General features: G+C 57.3%; 3 protein-coding genes across 3 annotated transcripts; 2 read left to right on the top strand and 1 right to left on the bottom strand.

Moving 5' to 3' along the window:
• Positions 1–8: 8 nt before the first annotated feature.
• SRPRA (SRP receptor subunit alpha) lies at positions 9–6,775 on the bottom strand. The gene is made up of 14 exons (XM_061368633.1): positions 6,629–6,775; positions 6,097–6,180; positions 4,214–4,377; positions 3,964–4,124; positions 3,696–3,843; positions 3,098–3,251; positions 2,845–2,951; positions 2,562–2,680; positions 2,270–2,356; positions 2,007–2,179; positions 1,699–1,912; positions 1,456–1,619; positions 894–992; positions 9–701 (listed from the first exon to the last, which is right to left on the bottom strand). The coding sequence occupies exons 1-14, from the start codon at positions 6,740–6,742 to the stop codon at positions 573–575; spliced, it is 1,917 nt and encodes a 638-aa protein (XP_061224617.1). The 5' UTR covers positions 6,743–6,775; the 3' UTR covers positions 9–572.
• Positions 6,776–6,983: 208 nt separating this feature from the next.
• Positions 6,984–9,986, top strand: FOXRED1 (FAD dependent oxidoreductase domain containing 1). Its single transcript, XM_061368195.1, has 10 exons — positions 6,984–6,993; positions 7,247–7,527; positions 7,614–7,724; positions 7,802–7,920; positions 8,018–8,112; positions 8,519–8,620; positions 8,691–8,767; positions 8,870–9,018; positions 9,371–9,500; positions 9,622–9,986. The coding sequence occupies exons 1-10, from the start codon at positions 6,984–6,986 to the stop codon at positions 9,979–9,981; spliced, it is 1,434 nt and encodes a 477-aa protein (XP_061224179.1). The 3' UTR covers positions 9,982–9,986.
• Positions 9,987–11,433: 1,447 nt separating this feature from the next.
• Positions 11,434–18,871, top strand: EI24 (EI24 autophagy associated transmembrane protein). Its single transcript, XM_061368634.1, has 11 exons — positions 11,434–11,535; positions 13,038–13,185; positions 14,870–15,015; positions 16,118–16,178; positions 16,860–16,926; positions 17,555–17,679; positions 17,765–17,884; positions 17,976–18,087; positions 18,181–18,292; positions 18,387–18,461; positions 18,557–18,871. The coding sequence occupies exons 2-11, from the start codon at positions 13,144–13,146 to the stop codon at positions 18,729–18,731; spliced, it is 1,035 nt and encodes a 344-aa protein (XP_061224618.1). The 5' UTR covers positions 11,434–11,535; positions 13,038–13,143; the 3' UTR covers positions 18,732–18,871.
• The last annotated feature ends 1,965 nt before the right edge of the window (positions 18,872–20,836 follow it).

Below are 20,836 nucleotides of genomic sequence, written 5' to 3' on the forward strand. Positions count from 1 at the left end.
CACAGAGGACAAATTATGAGGTTTATTTCATATAAATTATGTCTCTGAGCAGACAGCATTCAACTTATTGCACTGGAGCACATCTGCGATATGGAGCTACAAGACATTGTAACAGAGGTTTGTATTACTCAAGTGTAGCACTTCAGACCGGGCTCAAGAGGCACTCGAAGGGGGAGAACACCAAAGCCACCACCAGTTATCTGCCAGCATGAATTGGGATTTTCTTCCTATGCACCAGCGAACACCATCACTCCTCATCCTCCCTCAACTGGTCTAAAAGAAATCCAAAAGCAGCTCTAAGGAATTAAAGCCTTCAACCCCCCCAAAAAAGCACAGCAGGTCCTTGCAGCATGAACAATACAAAGCTCTGGCTTCAGCTTCCCTGCGAGGGAGCCTGTGCCCCCTCAGCCAGAATGAAGGAATCCAGGTGAAGGGCTTTTGCTGGATAAAGGGAATTTTACCCTCCCAGAACCATTCCCCTCACGCTGGCATCCCTTCATTGTGGGAAGGACGAGCTGGGAACGGGGTAAAGCATGTTCTTCTTGGACATCTGCAACAGCCGTTGGTGGGGTTCAGGCCTTCATGAGCGCTGCGACCACGGCCTTGGCGTTAAGGCTTCGCAGATCACAGTAGGTCTGTCCGGTACCAACGAAAACGATGGGCTTGCTCGTGATGTAGGTCATGGAGATGGCAGCGCCGACCTGCCAAGCACAAGCAGCACTATCAGCCACTCTGCCTCCTTGCTGTTCGCTCAGCCCATCGCTGAATTGGGTTGCAATGCAAGAGGAAAGCAAGAGATGGCATCCGAGGCAGCACCAAAGCACCCTGTGTTGGACACTTCCTACCTCTCCAGCGGGAAGCTCCATGTGGAGATGTCTCAACAGCCTCCTTACCTTGTCGTCGATGGTATCAAACTTGGTGAGGACAATCCCGTCAATGAGCCGTGGTGTCTGGGCCATGGAGTGATCAGCCAGGGCCTTGTTGAACTTAACCTGAGGGAGAAAACGGATCCAAGAAACTCACTTATGGTGCTGTCGCTGTCCAAATGCCTGATAAAACCCACGGAAGCAGAGTTTTCCCCCCCGTAATCACAGACTGGTTTGGGCTGGAAAGGACCTTGAGATTATCCAGTTCCAACCCCTACCATGGGCACAAACACCTTCCACTGGAGCGGCTTGCTCCAAGCCCCTGTGTCCAACCTGGCCTTGAGCACTGCCAGGGATGGGGCAGCCACAGCTTCTCTGGGCACCCTGTGCCAGCGCCTCAGCACCCTCAGGGATGAACTTTTCCTTATATCTAATCTGAGCTTCCCCCGTTTCAGTGTGAACCCATCACCCCTTGTCCTATCACTCCAGTCCCTGGTGAAGAACCTGTCTCCAGCATCCCTGCAGATACTGGAAGGATAATAATGATGATGATACTCTATCTCCCAGGACCCAGAGCCTGGTCCCTCACCAGCTGATCCACTGCCTCATTTCCCACCAGCGCTTCCCCAACGAACAGGACCAGGTCAGGAGTGTTGACCGCGATCAGTTTGGCCAACGCCGTCATCAAGGGCGCGTTGTCCTGCATGCGGCCAGCTGTGTCCACCAGGACCACGTCGAAGCCCTGGTTCCGAGCTGGGGAAGATGAAGAAGAGGCACCAGTGAGCAGGATGCCCCCCCAGAACGTCTCCCACCCCTAGTTCTTGGCGTGTACCGTAAGCAATGGCCTCCATGGCAATCCCGGCCGCGTCCTTGCCGTAGCCCTTCTCATAGAGCTGCACCATGGTGCGCCCACCGTGGCTCTCTGGAGGGTGCAGGGCGTTGAGGCGCCGGGTGTGGGTGCGGAGCTGCTCCACGGCTCCAGCCCGGAACGTGTCACAGGCGGCAATGAGGACACTGAAACCGTTCTCGATGAGCCAGAACGAGATCTGCAGCGGCAAGGAGAGGGAGCAGAAACGCCCGTCAGCAACTACAGCCTCACCTCCTCACCCCGGCCTCCTCCCCACGAGCACCGTGTCCAACCTTGGCCAAGTTGGTGGACTTCCCAACACCGTTGACGCCACAGAAGGTGACCACGTAGGGTCGGCGGTGGCGCTGGGCATCCATGACATCCCGGAGGACATCCACCCGGCGCTGGGGCTGCAGGATCTGGACCAGAGCCTCCTGCAGGGCCTGCTTCACTGTCGAGGTCACCGCTGGGAAGGAGGAGGTGGAATGAGAACCTGTCACACCCGGGAACGCTCCTGAGCCCCATACCACGAGCAGGAGGCCTCATGGCCACTTACTGGTGAACGTCCCCATCACCTTCCCTTCCAGTTTCTTGGCCACTGACTCGCAGAGCTGCACCGCGATCTCAGCTGCCACGTTTTTAGCTTCAAGAGGGAGACAGAGAGAGGAGAGTGAGTGCTGCCGAGGTTACACACACCAGACATCAACGCTGAGGGAGCATGGAGTCACCATGCAGGATCCCCATTTTGATGCGTTGTTGAGGGTGAGACAAGAACCCACCACAGTCCCCCACATGCTACCCCATGGAGCCACCACAAATCAACCTGCTTTCAGCAGAGCCAGACCTACCAATCAAGTGATCCTTCATCTTCTCCAGTACGGGGTCCATGTCCCCTCTTGTCAAGCTCTTGGAGCCCACCAGGCCCTTCAGCATGCCAAACATGCCCCCCAGGCCACCTTTCTTCACACTGTGGAGAAGAGGGGTCACCTTTAGGCTCAAGGGGCGAGCTGTGCAGAGCCCACCACAGCTGACAACCACTGCTTTGTCCCTACTTCACAACCAGTTAAGAGTAGAGGAGTTACGGGGCAGAAACCAAGGTGTGTGACACGTGGGGGCTGCAGGAGCCTCTACCTGGGCTTTGAAGGGTTCTGAACAACCTTCTCCTCTTCAGCCTCCTCATCACTCTCATACTCAAGGTCGTAGAGACGGCCGGGCTCCCGATTCCTATCCCCCAGGGCCTGCGAGGAGGGGAGAAGACACCCTGAAAACCATCAACTGCTGCCCCTCATCCTGCTCCAGCCACATCCAGTCTCCATGGGCTGGGACAGCAACACCCAGCTGATCCCAGCACACCCCAGGACACAGTGACCCAGCTTTTCCTTACTGCATCGGGGTCAAATTCTTCCACAGGACAAGCCTCGGCGCTCCCGTTGGTAGCAGAGTTACTGTAATCCAGTACTTTGGCATTAGAGTTCTCCAGATCCCACACTCTGGGCTTCTTCCCTTTCTCCTTCTGTGCCTCGGGCTTTGGAGATTTGCTGGAATAAAGATGGGAAACGTGGTTTGTTCGGTGCAGGGCAGCAATGGCCTGCTTGGAAGATGTGACAATTACAAGCCTGCGTTAACCCCAGAAAGGCAGAAATTAAGGCTAAACCTGGTTGATTTAGTCTCCACAGTTTCATTAACTGATGTTTGACCCTGTAGCAGATCCCTTCACTCAAGCCAGGCACTGATGTGCCACTGCCTTTTGCTCACAGCACTCCTGGTTCCTGGCTCTTGCAGGAAAAGAATGGATCAATTCCCATTACACCTCCAGGACCCACAGTTTGCCCTCTCCCAGTCCTCCCAGTGAGCAGGGAAATAAGGAAAACGGAAAGCAAAGTTTGCATTCTGGGATGCCCCAAAGGCTGGAGGGCCTCGGCCGTGGCTGAGGGACAGCGGGGTTGGACCACAGGCAGCCTGAGCACGTCCTTGCCACCCACCTGGACTTCTCCCCTGCTTTCATGTGCCTCCTGAAGAATTCCTCCCGGTTCTTCTGCAGGATTTCATCCTTGGTCAGCTCCTCCCTGTCCCCAGAGGACTGCTTCTCACCTGCAGAGGCTTTGCCAGGCGCTGCGACAGCTTCAGTTCCTGATGGGAAGAACCCAACGTGAGCTCAGGCCAGCGCTGCGCAGCGCAAGAGGACTGGGAAAGACACAAAACTCTGGAATCTTTATTCCCCCGTCTCAATTTTCTTTCCCACAAACTCACCCTCCTTTTTGGAACCTTTGTTCTTCTTGTTCTTGACTTTCTCCTTTGGTTTCTCCCCCCGGGTTTCAATCATACACTTGACAGTCTTCTGAGACTTCAGAGACTGCTCAAACGTCTTCATTACCGTGGGAGCTCGGACTTTACTGCTCTCCTCTGCATCCCTGCGGAGAGGACACCCGTTAAGAGCCTGGATTTCAGCCCTAGCTGCACTCTAAACAGGGATGTGGGAGTTAAAAACAGGCTCTGCTACCGGAGGAGGCGCATGAAGTCGTCTTTAAAATCAAAGGTGCCATTTAGGAGGCCCAAGGTGCCCTTCTGCTGGAACTCATTGCGGTACTTGTCCCTGAACTCCTTGTGCACGTCGTCTATCAACTTGTCCACGTAGGTTAGAGTCAGGATCTTCTGAAACCCCACCTGGGAAGCAGCACAGTGGAAAGATGTTGGTCCATGACCTCATTTAACAACAGTCTGCTTGGCGTGGAGGGGAAAACCTCTCCGTTTAATACAGCACTCTTGAATGTCATCAAGCTTCAGGCTATGTGTTCTAGTTGGACTTGCCAAGAAATTAAAGGGGAAAAAGACAGGGAAAACAGTGGCACAGAACTTCACTTTAAAAGACAACACTGATAAAACCAGGTTGGCTGTTTCACAGCAACAAAGCCATGTGGCAGACCAGGGAAGGTTTTGCTTATCTTCAGGTGCAAATGGAGGTTGTGTGGATTTAGAGAGATAAGGTCAGCCAGATGACAAGGAAGTGCACTAAAACCCTCAGGGCCAGGCTGAACTGGGCTTGGCGCAACCTGCTCTAGAAGAAGGTGTCCCTGCCCATGGCAGGGGGTTGGAACCGGAGGAGCTTTAAGGTCCCTTCAACCCAAACCATCCTGTGATTCATTCTACAACTCTCTAAAGTAAAGGGATGGCACAGGGGTCCGTGCTGGGAGTGATCCTGTTCCAACACCTTTGTCACTGACATGGACAGTGGCATTGAGTGCGCCCTCAGCAAGTTTGCCGATGACACCAAGCCGTGTGGTTCGGTTGATCCGCTGGAGGGAAGGAATGCCATCCAGAGGGACCTTGACACACTTGTGAGGTGGGCTGATGCCAGCCTCATGAAGTTCAACCATGCCAAGTGCAAGGTCCTACACCTGGGTCGGGGCAATCCCAGGCACAGCTACAGGTTGGGCAGAGAATTGATTCAGAGCAGCCCTGCGCAGAAGGACCAGGCAGTGCTGGTTGATGAGAAAGTGAACATGAGCCGGCTTCAGTGTGTGCTTCCAGCCCAGAAAGCAACCGTATCCTGGGCTGCATCAAAAGGAGTGTGACCAGCAGGTCTATGGAGGTGATCCTCCCCCTCTGCTCTGCTCTCAGGAGACCTCACTTGGAGTATTGCGTACAGTTCTGGTGTCCCCAACATAAAAAGGACATGGAACTGTTGGAACAAGTCCAGAGGAGGCCATGAGAATGATCACAGGACTGGATCACCTCCTATATGGATCCAGGCTGAGAACATTGGGCTTGTTCAGCCTGGAGAACAGAAGCTGCGTGGAGACCTCAGAGCAGCTTCCAGTGCTGGACAGCAACCTTCACTAGGCACTGTAGTGAAAGGACAAGGGCTGATGGGTTCAAACTAAAACAGGGGAAGCTCAGGTTGGAGATAAGGCAGCAGCTCTTCCCTGTGAGGGTGTTGAGGCGCTGGCACAGGGTGCCCAGAGAAGCTGTGGCTGCCCCATCCCTGGCAGTGCTCAAGGCCAGGTTGGACACAGGGGCTTGGAGCAAGCTGCTCCAGTGGAAGGGGTCCCCAACCCGGTGGCAGGGGTTGGAACTGGTTGATCTTAATGTCCTTTCCAACCCAACGCATTCTACAGTTCTATGATTTCTGGCTGGTTTTAAACAGATTTGGTCAAAATCAAAGGTTTCATTAGGGCAGAGCAACCCCTGCAGCTTCTCCTGGAGACTTAATGAGTTTAAATGATGATCAGAATTAGCTGCCCCACGGTAGCGTGTGGCCAAGACCCCCATCATCCCCAAAATCCTGCAATCTGGGGAGCCAAGGTAGAGCCCATGGCAGTCAAAGCCCCCTTCCTGTGGTACCCCCTCTGTGGGGTTTTGGGGTGACCTGGGGCTATCCCTTACCACAAACACCAGCTCAAACTGGTTGTCCAGCTTGTACTTGAGCGTGAGGGCTTCATGGGTGAAGGAGTTGTTGCCACCGCGCTCCTGGGGACAAGGAGACATTGGAAAAGGGGTGTCAGCAGCGAGCAAACCCCCCCCATGATCCTTACCCCCCCCTTCCTCCCTAAAAAGTGGTCCAGCCCATACCCCTGCGCAGGGGGCCCCATCCTTCTCCCCCGCAGTGGCTCAGTTCTCCCCCCATACTGCTCAACCCAATCCCAGAACGGGTCACTTCCCCCCCGTCCCCAGGCAGATGGGCTCGCCCCTGTCACCCCCCTCTCCCCCAGCAGATGGCCCCGTCCATTTCCCCCTTAACCCCCCCTCCGGATGATCCCACCCCACTACATGACGATGCCCATGCCCATGCCCGTGCCCGCTCCGCAGCAGGATGGTCCGGTCCAACCGCTCCCTTCTGAACGCCCCCCCATCACCATGAAGTGGTCCCGCCCGCCTCCCCCCGCCCCCCTCAGGCAGACGGCGCGGCCCCGCGCACCTGCAGCAGCACGGAGCGGATGAGGGCGTTGACGGGCGCGGTGGCGGCGGAGCCGCCCTGGAAGCACCACAGGACGAGCCCGCCCTTGCTGAAGATGGTGAAGAAGTCCAACATGGCGGCGGCGGCGGCGGGACCGGCTCCCGCACACGTCGCCTGCCCGCCCCCTCCCTTTCCCTCCGACTTCCCGTGCGCCCTACTTCCGCCGGGAAACACCTCCCATTGGCGGAGGGGATGGAGGGAGGTGGGAAGTGTGGTTAGCCAATAGGGAGTGGGGGGCGTGGTTAGGACCTTGCTCCCGGGGGAGCGCGCTGAGGCTGAGGGGGGGGCTCCGAGCCGGGCCCTGAGCACTGCGGCCATGTTCCGGGGTGAGAGCCGGGGGGAGCGGGGCTGCAGGGGCCTGGGGGTCACAGGGAGTCCGGGGCGGGGGGCTGGAGGGTGCAGGGAGGTCGCAGGGTGACCCCAGAGGACAGTGGGTGGATGTGGGGGGCACTGGAGTCCATGGAGGGGGAGGTGTACAGGGGGTTCTGGTGGCTCCAAAGGCCTCGGGATGCTGAGGGGGCAGCCAGGGAAGGGGGGGGGGGGGTCCCGGAGGGTGCAGAAGGCACTGGGGTGTCCCAGGGCTGCCCCCAAACCCGTCACCCCCCCCCCGTACCCCATCAGAGCTGGGTCTGAGCCTGAGGCGCCTGGGGCGGACCCTGCAGGCTCAGCTGCCGGCGCTGGGACCCGGCACAGGGGGCTGGGTTCCCCCGGGAACGCCCCGGGACCCGCGGCCCCCCGAAGAGGCCGACGTGGTGGTGGTGGGGGGCGGCGTGGTGGGCTGGTCCGTGGCCTACTGGCTGAAGGCGCTGGAGGCCCGGCGGCACGGCATGAGGGTGCTGGTGGTGGAGCGGGACCCCACGGTGAGCACCCCCTCCTGGGCAGGGCATAGCCTTGGGGACCCCCCCGGAACCCCTCCTATGCTGTGGGGGGTGTTTCTCTCTTTCAGTATTCCCGAGCTTCCACGGTGCTGTCGGCCGGGGGCATCCGGCAGCAGTTTTCCCTCCCGGAGAATATCCACATGTCCCGGTTCTCAGCCAGTTTTCTCCGCAATATCAATGTACGTGGGGTCACTGGGGGGGGGTGGCAGCGTGGGGAGGTCCAGCCCTACTCAATGGGTGCCCCCTGTCCTCACAGGAGCACCTTAGGGTGCCAAACGAGCCAGCCGTTGACATCCAGTTCCAGCCTTCAGGATACCTCTTCCTGGCCTCCCCGCAGGATGCTGATGGGCTGGAGGCCACTGTCAAGGTCCAGAGGTGGGACACGCACACAGAGTGTCCCCATCAAGGGGTTTTGGGTTTGGGGTTTTCATCTTGACACACACTCCCCCCCCCCCATGCTGGCTGTCCCCAGGGAGGAAGGGGTGCAGGTGACACTGCTGTCACCCACTCAGCTGAAGGAGAAATTCCCATGGATAGATACAGAGGATGTGGCCGTGGCATCCTATGGTATGTGGGGACCCCATCACCACCCATCCTCATCCCATTCCCTGTCCTGATCCTTCTCTGAATTCTTATCCTGTTCCTCATCCCTGTCACCATTCTCAACCCCATCCCATCCTCACCCCATTCCTCATCCTTATCTGTATCCTCATTCTCATTTCTGTCACCATCCGCATCCTCATCCCTTCCCATTCTTACCCCCATCCTCACCTTATTCCCCATCCTGATCCCCATCTTCATCCCTGCGCTCATCCTTATCCATTCCTACCCTCACCCACATCCCACATAATCATCCCCACTGCGCACATCATTCATCCCACTTTAATCTGGGCAAGGGGGCTCTTCCCCCCCCAGACTCGGCTGTGTTTGGAGGGGTCCCACCAGCATCCCCCACCCCCTGTGTGCCCCCCAGGTCTGGAGGACGAGGGCTGGTTCGACCCCTGGACCCTCCTCACCGCTCTGCGGCGCAAAGCCATGTCCCTGGGGGTGCTCAGCTGTGCCGGGGAGGTGCGAGGTGAGGGGGGAACACGCACGGAGCGGGGTGTCCCTGGGGGTGTCACCCCCTCACCCCCCCAATCCTTCAGGTTTTGTCACCTCGGCTGAGGACTTGATGCCACCGCAGGGACCGGAGCTGTTGTCCGCGCGCATCAAACGCATCCATGTGAGTGTATCCCCCCCAGAACACACCTGAGAGGGGGAGTGACACCCCACGGGTGTGCAGGACCCCCTGGCTCATGTGGGGTGTCTGTCCCGTCCCCCCCAGGTGTACATGCAGGACAGCCTGGAGTACCAGCCCGTGACCTGCGCCATCGTGGTGAATGCAGCGGGTGCCTGGGCCGGGAAGCTGCTGGAGGCAGCCGGGCTGCCCGAGGCGCTGTGCCAGCCCCCCCTGCCCATCCAGCCCCGGAAGAGGTGGGGAGGGCAGGATTTGGGGGTTCACATCCTGGCATCACCGTGGAGCCCCTTTGTGCTCTATGGGGATGGTGGTTGTGTACCGGTACCCACCATCCATCCCTTTGCAAAGGGGCTGTGAGGCCTTTAGTGGGGTTTTGGGGGGGATCTCACATCCCAGCACTCACCACTGTCCATCTTCAAGGGCTGGTAAACCCCTTGGTCCTTCTTTTGGGATGCCTCTCCAATTGTCAGGAATGCTGTGAACCCTCAATGCTTTCATTTCCATGCACCCCCTGGTGTGTTCTGAGGCACAACCCACTCCCCTCATCCCTATATTTTTTTTGGGGGGGGAATCTCCTTTGTCCTATAGGTACATCTTCTCCTGGCACTGTCACGATGGTCCTGGCTTATCCTGCCCATTCCTCATTGACACCACCGGTGCTTACTTTCGCCGTGAGGGCATTGCCGGCAACTACTTGGGCGGCATGAGCCCCCCCGAGGTGCGCCCAAAGGGAGGTTCCTCTCTATGTGCATTGATCATTTATGCTATTTTAATACGTTAGTTACGTGCTTTCCCTCCGTAGTTTCCTTTCTTACTCCCTCCCAACCTGTTTTTCCCAGGAGGAGGAGCCTGATCCCAGCGATCTCTCTGTGGATCACAACTACTTCCAGGAGCAGGTCTGGCCGCGGTTGGCCCGGCGCGTCCCCGCTTTCTCCTCCCTCCGTCCCGGCAGCTCCTGGGCTGGTTACTACGACCACAACTCCTTCGACCGCAACGGGGTGCTGGGACCTCACCCCAGGCTGGACAACCTCTTTGTGGCCGCCGGGTTCAGCGGTCACGGGCTGCAGCACGCGCCGGCGGCCGGCAGAGCCGTGGCCGAGCTGGTGCTCAAGGGGCGATACGAGACCTTGGACCTGAGCAGGTTGGGCTGGAGGAGGCTGGTGCGAGGGGAGCCGCTGGTGGAAGGCGGCGTGGTGTGATGGACGTGGGGTGATGGACGTGGGGTGATGGACGTGGGGAGATGGACGTGGGGAGATGGACGTGGGGTGATGGACGTGGGGTGATGGACGTGGGGAAACTGAGGCACGGGTAGGGGCCACGCTGAGCCCTGCACCAATAAACGGGACAATGTGGAATGTGCTGGGGGAGTACATGGGGGAATGGGGACACCCCCGATGCCACCTGGTTCTGCTCTGCTCTGCACAGCAGGCACACACCAGTGCTCCCCCTATTGCTCACCCAGTGCTCCCCAGCCCCATTGTCACCCATTCTGGTGTCTTCACTACGCACCCCCAGTGTCCCCACTGCGTTCCATTCCCACCCAGTGCCCACCCATTCTCACCCAATGCCCCCAGTGTCCCCATTACCCCCTATTATCCCCCCATGACCCCCCAGCCTCTCTCCCCGAGGTCCCCAACATTGCCCCCTATTACTCCTCCATTTCCCCATTACCCCCAATATCCCCCTATGACACCCCAACATCCCTCCCATTGCCCCCCATTACCCCCAATATCCCCCTATGACCCCCTAACATCCCTCCCATTACCCCCAATATTCTCCTATGACCTCCAGTATCCCTCCCATTGCTGCCCAATATCCCCCTATGACCCCCACATTGCCCCCCAATATCCCCCAGTGACACCCCATCCCTCCCATTGCCCTTCATTACCCGCAATACCCCCTTATGACCCCCCAACATCCCTCCCATTACCCCTCATTACCCCCAATATCCCCCTATGACCCCAACTTCCCTCCCATTGCTGCCCATTACCCCCCATATCCTTGTATGACTCCCAACATTCCTCCCATTACCCCCAATATCCCTCCCATTGCCGCCCATTACCCCCAATATCCCTCCCATTTCCCCCATATCCCCCTATAACCCCCCCAACATCCTTCCCATTGCCCCCATTACCCCCAATATCCCTCTCATTTCTCCCATTATCCCCTATATCCCCCTATAACCCCCCAACATCCCTCCCATTGCCCCCATTACCCGCAACATCCCTCCCATTGCCCCCCATTACCCCCAGTATCCCCCTGTGACCCCCCAACATCCCTCCCATTGCCCCTCATTACCCCCAATATCCCTCCCATTGCCCCCCATTACCCCCAGTATCCCCCTGTGACCCCCAACATCCCTCCCATTCCCCCATTACCCTCAATATCGCCTATGACCCCCAGCATCCCTCCCATTACCCCCAATATCCCCCTATGACCCACCAACATCCCTCCCATTGCCACCCATTACCCCAACATCCCTCCCATTGCCCCCCATTACCCCCAATATCCCCCTGTGACCCCCTAGCCCCTCCCAAGCTCCCATCGCCCCCAAGCGTCCCCATCCCCGCTCGCTCACACGTCGCCCCCTGGCGGCGCGGCGGTATGGCTCTCCGCCGGCAGTGCGCCTGCGCGGGGCGGGGCGGGGGGATGCGGGCGGCTGCGCGGCGGGAGCCCGGCGCATGCGCGGTGGCGGCGGCGGTGGCGGCCGGGCCGCTGGAGCTGGGCCGTGAGCGCCGTGAGCCCGGCCCGCGGTGAGTGGGGCCATGGAAGGGCCGTGGGGGCAGCCCGAGGGAGCCGTGCCGGGAGCGGGGCGGGCGGCACCGCTCGGAGCCCTGGGGTGCTGCGGGGTCTGGGGGGATCCATGGGGAGAGGCTGAGGGACCTTCGGGCCTGGGGGCCCTGCGGGGGCAGCGCTGAGGTAACAGCTTGAGGGGATCCCGGGGGCGGTGCGGGCTTGGGCCGCGGTGGCGCGTGTGCAGAGTGTCCCGTCCCGTCCGGCTCCGCTCCCTGCCCTGATCGTGCGGGCAGCGGCGGTGAAGCGGTGCTCCCCCGCTGCGGTTACAGGGGCCACAGTGCCCGCAGGTCTGAGGTAACTGCCCCCCAGGTAACGGCGGGGAGATGGTGCCCGGGCACCTCTGGGTGCTGTGGGGATCCCCTCTGTGCACAGGGATCCCCACGGCTGGAATCGCCCAACGGGAGGAGCTGCCTGCGGGAGCAGGGTCTCACTGTAGGGTTTCCGAGCCCAAGGCAGGGTGAGGTGCAGTGTTGGGAACAAAGAGAACGCTCTTGTGCCTTCTGTTTCTGCTGGGGCCTGCCAGTGTGACCCGGACCATGGACACTTGCTAAAGCAGAGACACCCCCCCCCCCCCCCTCCATCTGACTGTGCCTGCTCCAAAAGCTTCGTTTTGGGGTGGAAGTGCCTGTGATGAACCTGATGTTAATAACGCAGGGGGCTGGTTCTCCTTCCACAGCTTCATCTCAACCGGCATCCGCGCTTCACGGGAGTGGGGTTCACACCCTGGCAGGGTTCATCTTGGAATAACCCAACTAAAATCCTGTGTTAAAATGAATCATTTCACTCGTTTATCCCCTCCGCTGCACTCTATAAAGCAACAGCACCCGTGACATGTTGGGGCTTGTGATACCAGCCTGCTCCAGAGCTGTGGGAGCTCCTGCCTAGGAAAAGCGATCAGTTTGGATCCCATTGGAAGAGCCCCATGTGCTTTATATTTTGTTTTCCTTGACTCAAAAACCTGTTTCTGCAGCGCTTCACAAGAAGCAAGGCTCAGCACAAGGCACTCAGCACAAGGCACTCAGCACAAGGCACTCAGCACAAGGGCTGTTGGGAGTTGTTCCTGCTTTGGGCAGAAGCTGATGGGACAGCTCAAAGAGCAGCCCTGGGTTTGTGAGGCTCCTGAGTGCAGACCTGGAGTTTCCTCCCTGTCAGAGGAGCTGTGGAGCTGGATGGTGTTAACTGAATGCTGGGCTTAGCACAGATGCCTTCACACCTCCCTGGGCTGGCTCTGCTGGCTTTTCTCTTCCCAAAATGAGTGGTGCAGTGAGGTGTTAGCATAGAACTAAAGCCTGGGCTGTTCCTGAAACTGAGGTTTCTAACATGAGATACAATGACACAGGATGGATCCTTTCTCTGCCTGTGTGTTTGGGGGGGCTGGAAGCCTGTTGGTGGGATTAGCTTGGAATCCCACTGTGTAGTTAATGCCAGTCACGATCCTTTGTGTCTTCTCTCTCCACAGGCTCCATCCGTTTCCCATCCCTCCAGGATGAGAGAGGTTTGGGTTCGGCTTTTCCCCTCTCCCTGTAGTTGATAGTTTTGGAACCGGAGGTGATGCTGGAGTCGAGATGGCAGACAGCGTGAAAACCTTCCTGCATGACCTTGTCAGGGTGAGTCCATGCACTGCAGCTCCCTGGTCATGGGCACTGGTCCTGTTCCCATCCGTGGCTTTGTCAAAGGGGAATTAAAGAATGGGAAGGAAAAGGGGCTCTGGGTGTATGTTAATCAAAGACTTCAATTTAGTCAGGCAGAGATACCTGTCAGCAGGCTTTCTGCTGTTAGGTTTGAGGTAGCTGTGTGGGATGTGTTGCTTCCCAAGTGTTTTCCCAAGCTGGCGTTGGTGTGTCTGTTGCAGAGAGTCACAGTGATAAGGCTTCATGTGACCTCAGTGCTCCCACACCATCTTGTATCATCCAGGCATAAACACAGGCTCAAAAATGTTGCTGATGGGATGCTAAGAAGTAATTCATGTTCAGAAACTGGTGTTCACTGGCCATGGCCTCAAGCAGAAGGATTTGGTTCCTAGAATCACCGAATGGTTTGAGTTGGAAAGGACACTAAAGCTCGTCCAGTTCCAGCCCCCTGCCATAGGCAGGGACCCCTTCCACTGGAGCAGCTTGCTCCAAGCCCCTGTGTCCAACCTGGCCTTGAGCACTGCCAGGGATGGGGCAGCCACAGCTTCTCTGGGCACCCTGTGCCAGCGCCTCAGCACCCTCACAGGGAAGAGCTTCTGCCTAAGAGCTCAGCTCAGTCTCCCCTCTGGCAGGTTCAAGCCATTCCCCTTGGCCTGTCCCTACAGGCCCTTGCCCAAAGCCCCTCTCCAGGTTTCTTGTAGCCCCTTTAGGCACTGGAGCTGCTCTGAGGTCTCCCCTTCAGGAGCCTTCTCTTCTCCAGGCTGCCCCAGCCCAGCTCTCTCAGCCTGGCTCCAGAGCAGAGCTGCTCCAGCTCTCGCAGCATCTCCATGGCCTCCTCTGGCCTCGCTCCAACAGCTCCAGGTCCCTCTTGTGCTGCTGCCCCAGAGCTGGATCAGGGCTGCAGGGGGCGTCTCAGCAGAACACAGCAGAGGGGGAGAATCCACTCTATGACCTGCTTCTCATGCTCCTTTTGGTGCAGCCCAGCACACGGGGGAATTCTGGGCTAAAGTGCACTGAAGTTAGGTCATGGGGAGCTTCTCATGGACCAACACCCCCAAGTCTTTCTCCTCAGTTATTTCACAGTGCTTTCACAATTCATTTTGAAGTGAAATGTTTGATAACAAATGTGTCCCACAGGTGGAAATAAGTGCTAGAGAGGTGTTGGTAGAAGTCTTTTAAAGCAGGAGTTGAGGCAGAGACTTCTTGACACTTCTCTGTTAACAGGTTTGCACGGATGTGGCTCCGAGGCTGTTTCAGGGATGCTGTCATCTGTAAAGCCACGAGCATCACACTCAGATGTATGATCAGGCCACGAGGGCTTTGCACCTCCTGAATGTTTGATGTAATTCTATTTTATTGGCCTGTAGTGGCTAGCGGGGAGGAGAAGGGCTTTCTGCCAGGCAGAAGAAATGGGCCGTGAGAGATGTGACTCTCTGGGTTATAAATAGTGGATTTTGGATGAGAAATCACACCTTCAAAGAGAGGCTGCTGCTGGAACAGGCACTGATTTAGGTCACCAGGCTATGGAGAACAGGCAGCACTCCAAACCCTGGCTCTGCCTTAGCCTGGTGCTGCCACCTCCACTCTGGGCAGCAAGGCTCATCCCCTTCCATAACCAGGAAGTGGGAAGGAGTGCCGCAGCCTCTCCTCATGTCCACAGGGAATTAAGGACTCCATCTGGGGCATCTGCACCATCTCCAAGCTGGATGCCCGCATCCAGCAGAAAAGGGAAGAGCAGAGGCGGAGGAGAGCCAACAGTGCACTGGCCCAGCGGAGGTTTCACTTGGAAGAGAAGAAGCAAGAGAAGTGAGTGTGGGGCCTGAGGACTGGGAATTCCCTTCTCCCACTCCAACAACGGTGAATCAAGGTTCTTTTTCCAGAGCGGTGCTGTGTTGCACTGCCATCTCTAACCGTAACCCTTACTAACCCTAACCTAACCCTTACTAACCCTAACCTACTAACCCCTAACCCTAACCCAACTACCCCAACCCTAACCCTCTATTAACAATAACCATTACTAACCCTAACCCCTAACCCTAACCCCCTAACCCTAACCTCTAACCCTAACCCCTAACTCAACACTAACCCTACCGCTAACCCTAACCTAACCCTAACACTTAACCCTAACCCTAAACCTAACCCTTACTTACTAATCCTAACCCCTCACACCTAACCCTAACCCCTTACCCTAACACTTAACCCTAGCCATAACCCTAAACCTAACCCTTAGTTACTAACCCTACTAACCCTAACCCCTAAGCCTAACCCTAACCCTAATTTTAGCCACCTCCCAGGACATGAAGCTTGTATCACCAGCATTAAGGCATGCCCAACTGAGAAAGCTCTGGAAGGAAAATATTGTTGCTCTGCCAGATATCGCTTGGCATGAATTTTACAGCACTAATGCCCTAGAGATCTAGCCATTTTACATCTCAAAATGCTAACCCTAACTACCCCTAATTAAGGCAGTTCTCTTGACTTGAGGCCTACATACCCAGCATCAAGGTTCGCCCACTTGAAAAAGATCTGCAACAAGTAATGTTGCTGCTGGGAAACCTTTCTCTTGCCATGACTTTTACAGCAGTAGTGCCCCTGCAGCTCTAGTCATTTTAGATCTCTGAATGCATCCACTAAGGATGAAAACACTGGGATTAAATCCCGACTGTGCTCTTGGCATGTCCATAGGTACATTGTGAGGAGAGAGAAGCCAAAACCAGCCTTTTCCAAGGACAAAATGCCCCCAAACCCCTCCAGTTCTATTACACTGAGAGATTTGAGGCAAACCAACCCTGAGCTCCCCCATAAATGCTTAAAACTCAGGAGGAAAGCTCTGCTTCTCTTCCATTCCAGCATGGATACAGGGAATTACTAAAGGTCCTTGATGTGTCTCTCTCCCATTGCTCCGCAGTGAACCCCGGATAGTGAGCCGGATATTTCAGTGTTGTGCCTGGAATGGAGGCGTGTTCTGGGTAAGTGGGAATTTTGTTCCTTCTGTGTTAAACCCCTCTGTGGAAACCAACCCTTGTGCACCTTTGGTGCTGAGCCATCAGCTGGGCTGCAGGGACCTGTGCCAGCTGCCATATTCCTTGTCCCACCGCTGTGTTTTAAGGGAACTGGGATATAGACCTGCTTGGGAAAGCCCACATAGAATCATAGAATAGTTAGGGTGGGAAAGGACCTTCAGATCATCAAGTTCCAACCCCCCTGTCATGGGCAGGGACACCTCGCTCTAAACCATCTCACCCAAGGCCTGGTCCAACCTGGCCTTGAACACTGCCAGGGGTGGAGCATTCACAACCTCCCTGGGCAACCCATTCCAGTGCCTCACCACCCTAACAGGAAAGAATTTCCTCCTTAGATCCAATCTAAACTGCTTTGAGAGGGCTCTGTGCGGGATATTGCTTCACTGAATTGAATATTGATTCCTCAGCTCTGACCTTACTGTGAGGCCGATCCTTATAAATCACCAGCTTCATTTTCCCATTCGGCAGAGAATGAGGAATTGGCCCAGGAATGTTAAAGGGAATGTGCTCCGTTGTAGATTTGGGGTGTGCCAGTCCTGGGCTGTTCCTGGATCCCCATGGGTAAAGGGTCCAGCAGCAGCAGCCCAAAACCTGACCCAGCATCACCGAACCTTCCTCTTCCCCCAGCTCAGCCTCTTCTTGTTCTACCGCGTGTTCATACCCGCCCTTCAGTCCGTCACGGCGCGCATCATCGGTGAGTTCCTTCCCACCAGCCCTTGAGCTGCCCTCTCCTTGCCTTGTTCTTGTCCTCCTCCCCGAGCTAATGAGGGCTGCTGTTAATTATCCAGGGGGAATCAGGGATGGAGAGTCCCACTCACGGACTGCCTGCTGGGCTCTGTGCAGGGTTCTACCACACAGCTGGCGCTGTGGGTTTGCAAAGGCATGAAAAGCAAGTGGGATTCCTCCTGCTGGGGGCTGCCCTGGGAGCAGAGATGCCAGGGGGAATTTCTGATGGGAAAAGAAGGTTCCTCCAATTGAGGAGTTCCCTAAATTGAGGTTCCTCCAATGAGGAGCTCCCTGAAACATGTAGCTTCCTGTAATGAGGAGCTTTCCAAAACAAGGAGGTTCCTTCAGTGAGGATGTTCCTCCAACAAGGAGTGCTCTGAAATGTTGAGCTTCCCAAAGTAAGGAGCTTCCCAAAACCAGGTTTTGTCCAGTGGGGAGCTCCCCAAAATGAGTAGGTTCCTTTAACATGGAGCTCCCAGAGACAAGGAGGTTCCTCTAATGAGGAGCTCCCTGAAACGTGGTTCTTGTACTGAGGAGCTCCCTGAGCCGAGGCGCTTCCCTGCCGGAATGCTGACATGTTTCCCTGTTTCTGGAAGGTGACCCTTCCTTGCACAGCGATGTCTGGGCCTGGCTGGAGTTCATCCTCACCTCCATCTTCAGCGCCCTCTGGGTCCTGCCCCTCTTCGTCCTCAGTAAGGTCGTCAACGCCATCTGGTTTCAGGTGGGTGCCCAGAAAACAGGCTCTGGGTGTATTCCTGGTGACATAATCCCAGTGGACTTTGGATCCCCTCTCTCCTCTCCATCAGGACATTGCAGATCTCGCCTTCGAAGTCTCCGGCAGGAAACCTCACCCCTTCCCCAGCGTCAGCAAAATCATCGCCGACATGCTCTTCAACCTCTTGCTGCAGGCGCTCTTCCTCATCCAGGTGAGGATTTAATCCCCCCAAACAACCACATCCCCCCAGAGCCACCTTCTCCAGAGCTCCCCTCATGCTCCCACTGGGATTTTATCCATAGGGAATGATCGTGAGCCTCTTCCCCATCGATCTGGTCGGCCAGCTGGTTGGGCTCCTCCACATGTCACTACTGTACTCGCTCTACTGCTTTGAGTACCGCTGGTTTAACAAAGGTGGGAGACACTTCCAGATGGGATGTGTCGGGGTGGAGGCTGCTCCATGCCAATGGTTGGGTTCTAATGGGTTTTCTCCCCCTTTCCCACCAGGAATAGAGATGCACCAGCGCTTGTCCAACATCGAGAGGAACTGGCCCTACTACTTTGGCTTCGGCTTGCCACTCGCCTTCCTCACAGCAATGCAGTCCTCCTACATCATCAGGTGAGGGGAGAGCTGCCATTCCACATCCACGTCCTCACCCCAATGCCCTTTTTAATGTCATTTTATCATATTTTGGGTTTTTTTTCCCTTCCAGCGGTTGCCTCTTCTCCATCCTTTTCCCCCTCTTCATCATCAGCGCCAACGAGGCGAGGACCCCCGGCAAAACCTAGTGAGTGAGACCCTCCGTGCCCCCAGACCTTCAGCCTCACCCCTTCCCAACCTCCATCCGGGAGGAAGCTCACGGCGTTCTCTTCCCTTTCCCAGCCACTTCCAGCTCCGGCTCTTCTCCTTGGTGGTTTTCCTCAGCAACAGACTCTTCCACAAGACCGTTTACCTGCAGTCGGCCCTGGGCGGTGCTTCCTCCTCCTCCTCCTCCTCCGACCGCCCCCTTCCCCCTCAGCCCTCTCCTACCAAACACACACCGGCCCCGGGGCACTGAGCCCCTGGTGGGGGTCCCCGTGTCCCCCGGTGACCGACAGCCCCCCCCCGGGGGCGGTTCTTCGCCCCGCCATGGGAATTTTAAGGGGGGGGATATACTTTTTAAGGAGCTCCCGTCCCCCTCCCGGTGCATGCGCCGGTTCCGGTGGGGTCGGGACGGAACCGGGCCGGGGTTGGTGGGTTTGGGGGTGTTTTTTTTGGGGCGGTTTATCAACTTTTCTCTAGTATTTTCACACGGAAACATTAAACGGACGAAACACGGCTTGAGCCCCCCATGCGCGGCCGGGGCCTCCCGGTAGCACCGCCCCACGTGTCACCACCCACGTGGCGGCACCGCAGCCTGCTTCCGCTTCCGGCCACGTGACGCGCTCCCAAGCTACGGGGGACACGTCGCGGCTCGTTCGCCGTAGCTCTCTCCCCGCCAATCAGGAGGCGCCGTACGCGGCACGCCCAGCCCCTCCGCTTGAGTGCGCTGCGGCTCGGCCAATGGGAGCGGCCGTGCTCGAGTGGCGGCCAATGGCGAGCGGGGCAGGGGGTGCGGCGGAGGGCAAGGGAGGCTGCGCAAGGCGGATGGACGGGGCGGCGGGGCTCGGGTGAGGGCCGTGGTCTGGGGGGAGAGAGGCTATGGGTAGGGGCCTATGGGGGGTTATGGGGTGTGTGTGGGGCAGGGGGCTATGGGGGTTATAGGGTGTGTGTGGGGCAGAGAGCTGTGGGGGTTATGGGGTGTGTGTGTGGCAGGGGGCTATGGGGGTTATAGGGGTGTGTGGGGCAGAAAGCTGTGGGGGTTATGGGGTGTGTGTGTGGCAGGGCGCTGTGGGGGTTATGGGGTGTGTGGGGCAGGGTCCTGTGGGGGGTTATGGAGTGTGTGGGGTAGGGAGCTGTGGGGGTTATAGGGTGTGTGTGGGGTAGGGGGCTGTGGGGGTTATAGGGTGTGTGTGGGGCAGGGGGCTGTGAGGGGTTATGGGGTGTGTATGGGAGGTTATGGGGTGTGTGTGAGGCAGGGGCCTATGGGGGGTTATGGGGTGTATGTGTGGCAGGGAGCTGTGGGGGGTTATGGGGTGTGTGTGGGGCAGGGGCCTGTGGGGGGTTATGGGGTGTGTGTGGGGCAGGGGGCTGTGGGGGGTTATTGGGTGTGTGTGGGGCAGGGGGCTGTGGGGGTTATGGGGTGTGTGTGGGGCAGGGGGCTGTGGGGGTTATGGGGTGTGTGTGTTTTGGGGTGGGTGATGCTGTGGGACGAGGGGCTGGTGGTTGTCAGGGGCTGGAGCCTGTGGGATGTGGAGCTGTGGGGTGTCCTGTGCTGTGGGGAGATAGGGGGTGGCTGTGGGGTGCTGCATGGGGGTTTGTGCGGGGTACAGTGCCTTGTGTGGCACAGACCAGCTCAGAGGGGCTGGCAGTGAGTGCGGGGCCATAATCCATAGCCTGGGGATGGCTCTTCCTCCTTCCTGTTCCAGGATCCCTGGGACTGCCTTCCCCCATAGCTGTGCTGTGGCAGAGGGTCCCCCACACCCCATGAGTGGTCTGCAGGAGCTGTGAAATCGGGGTACCAGTGGGGCCTCACTGGCAGAACCGCTCACGCCCTGCAGGCGCCCGCATGACATCTCTCTTGAGCTGCTGCTTGTTACCCCCAGGAAAGAAATCCATCAGGGGCTTGTTTCTGTGTCAGGCGTGGACGTGTGCAAGTTAAAATCAAACGTCCTTTTTCAGGCTCTTAAAGCCCAGTTTATGCCTTAAACCTCAGCCTGTCCCACTCTCAGCTGCAGCTCTGATACGTGACCTAAGGGTTTAGCCACCAGTTCTGGGACTGGGTTTTTCCGTGCTGACTGGGCCAAGAAGCATCCTGCAGCAATCCCTGGTTTCAGGAGTACAGAGATGTTATTCCTTGGTGACAGTTTCATCTCCTTGGTGTCCGAGACCAATTCCTTGTGTTCTGTGTGCATTCTCAGAAGCGATGGTTCAACTCCAGCCAGGGGAAGCTTGGTGGGTTTGTTAAGAGCTTACACTGGGGCTTTGTTTCCTATGCAGAGAAACAGACGCCTCCTGTGCCCCAGAGAAGCTCTGGTGTCTATAGGAGGGAAAGCCTCAGCTGAGAGGGCAGCTAATCAGGTG

Source organism: Neopsephotus bourkii, unplaced genomic scaffold, assembly GCF_033783945.1.
Source record: "Neopsephotus bourkii isolate Nb327-2 ecotype Australia unplaced genomic scaffold, CSIRO-AGI_Nbou_v1 NB_1433, whole genome shotgun sequence".
Classification (NCBI taxonomy): domain Eukaryota; kingdom Metazoa; phylum Chordata; class Aves; order Psittaciformes; family Psittacidae; genus Neopsephotus; species Neopsephotus bourkii.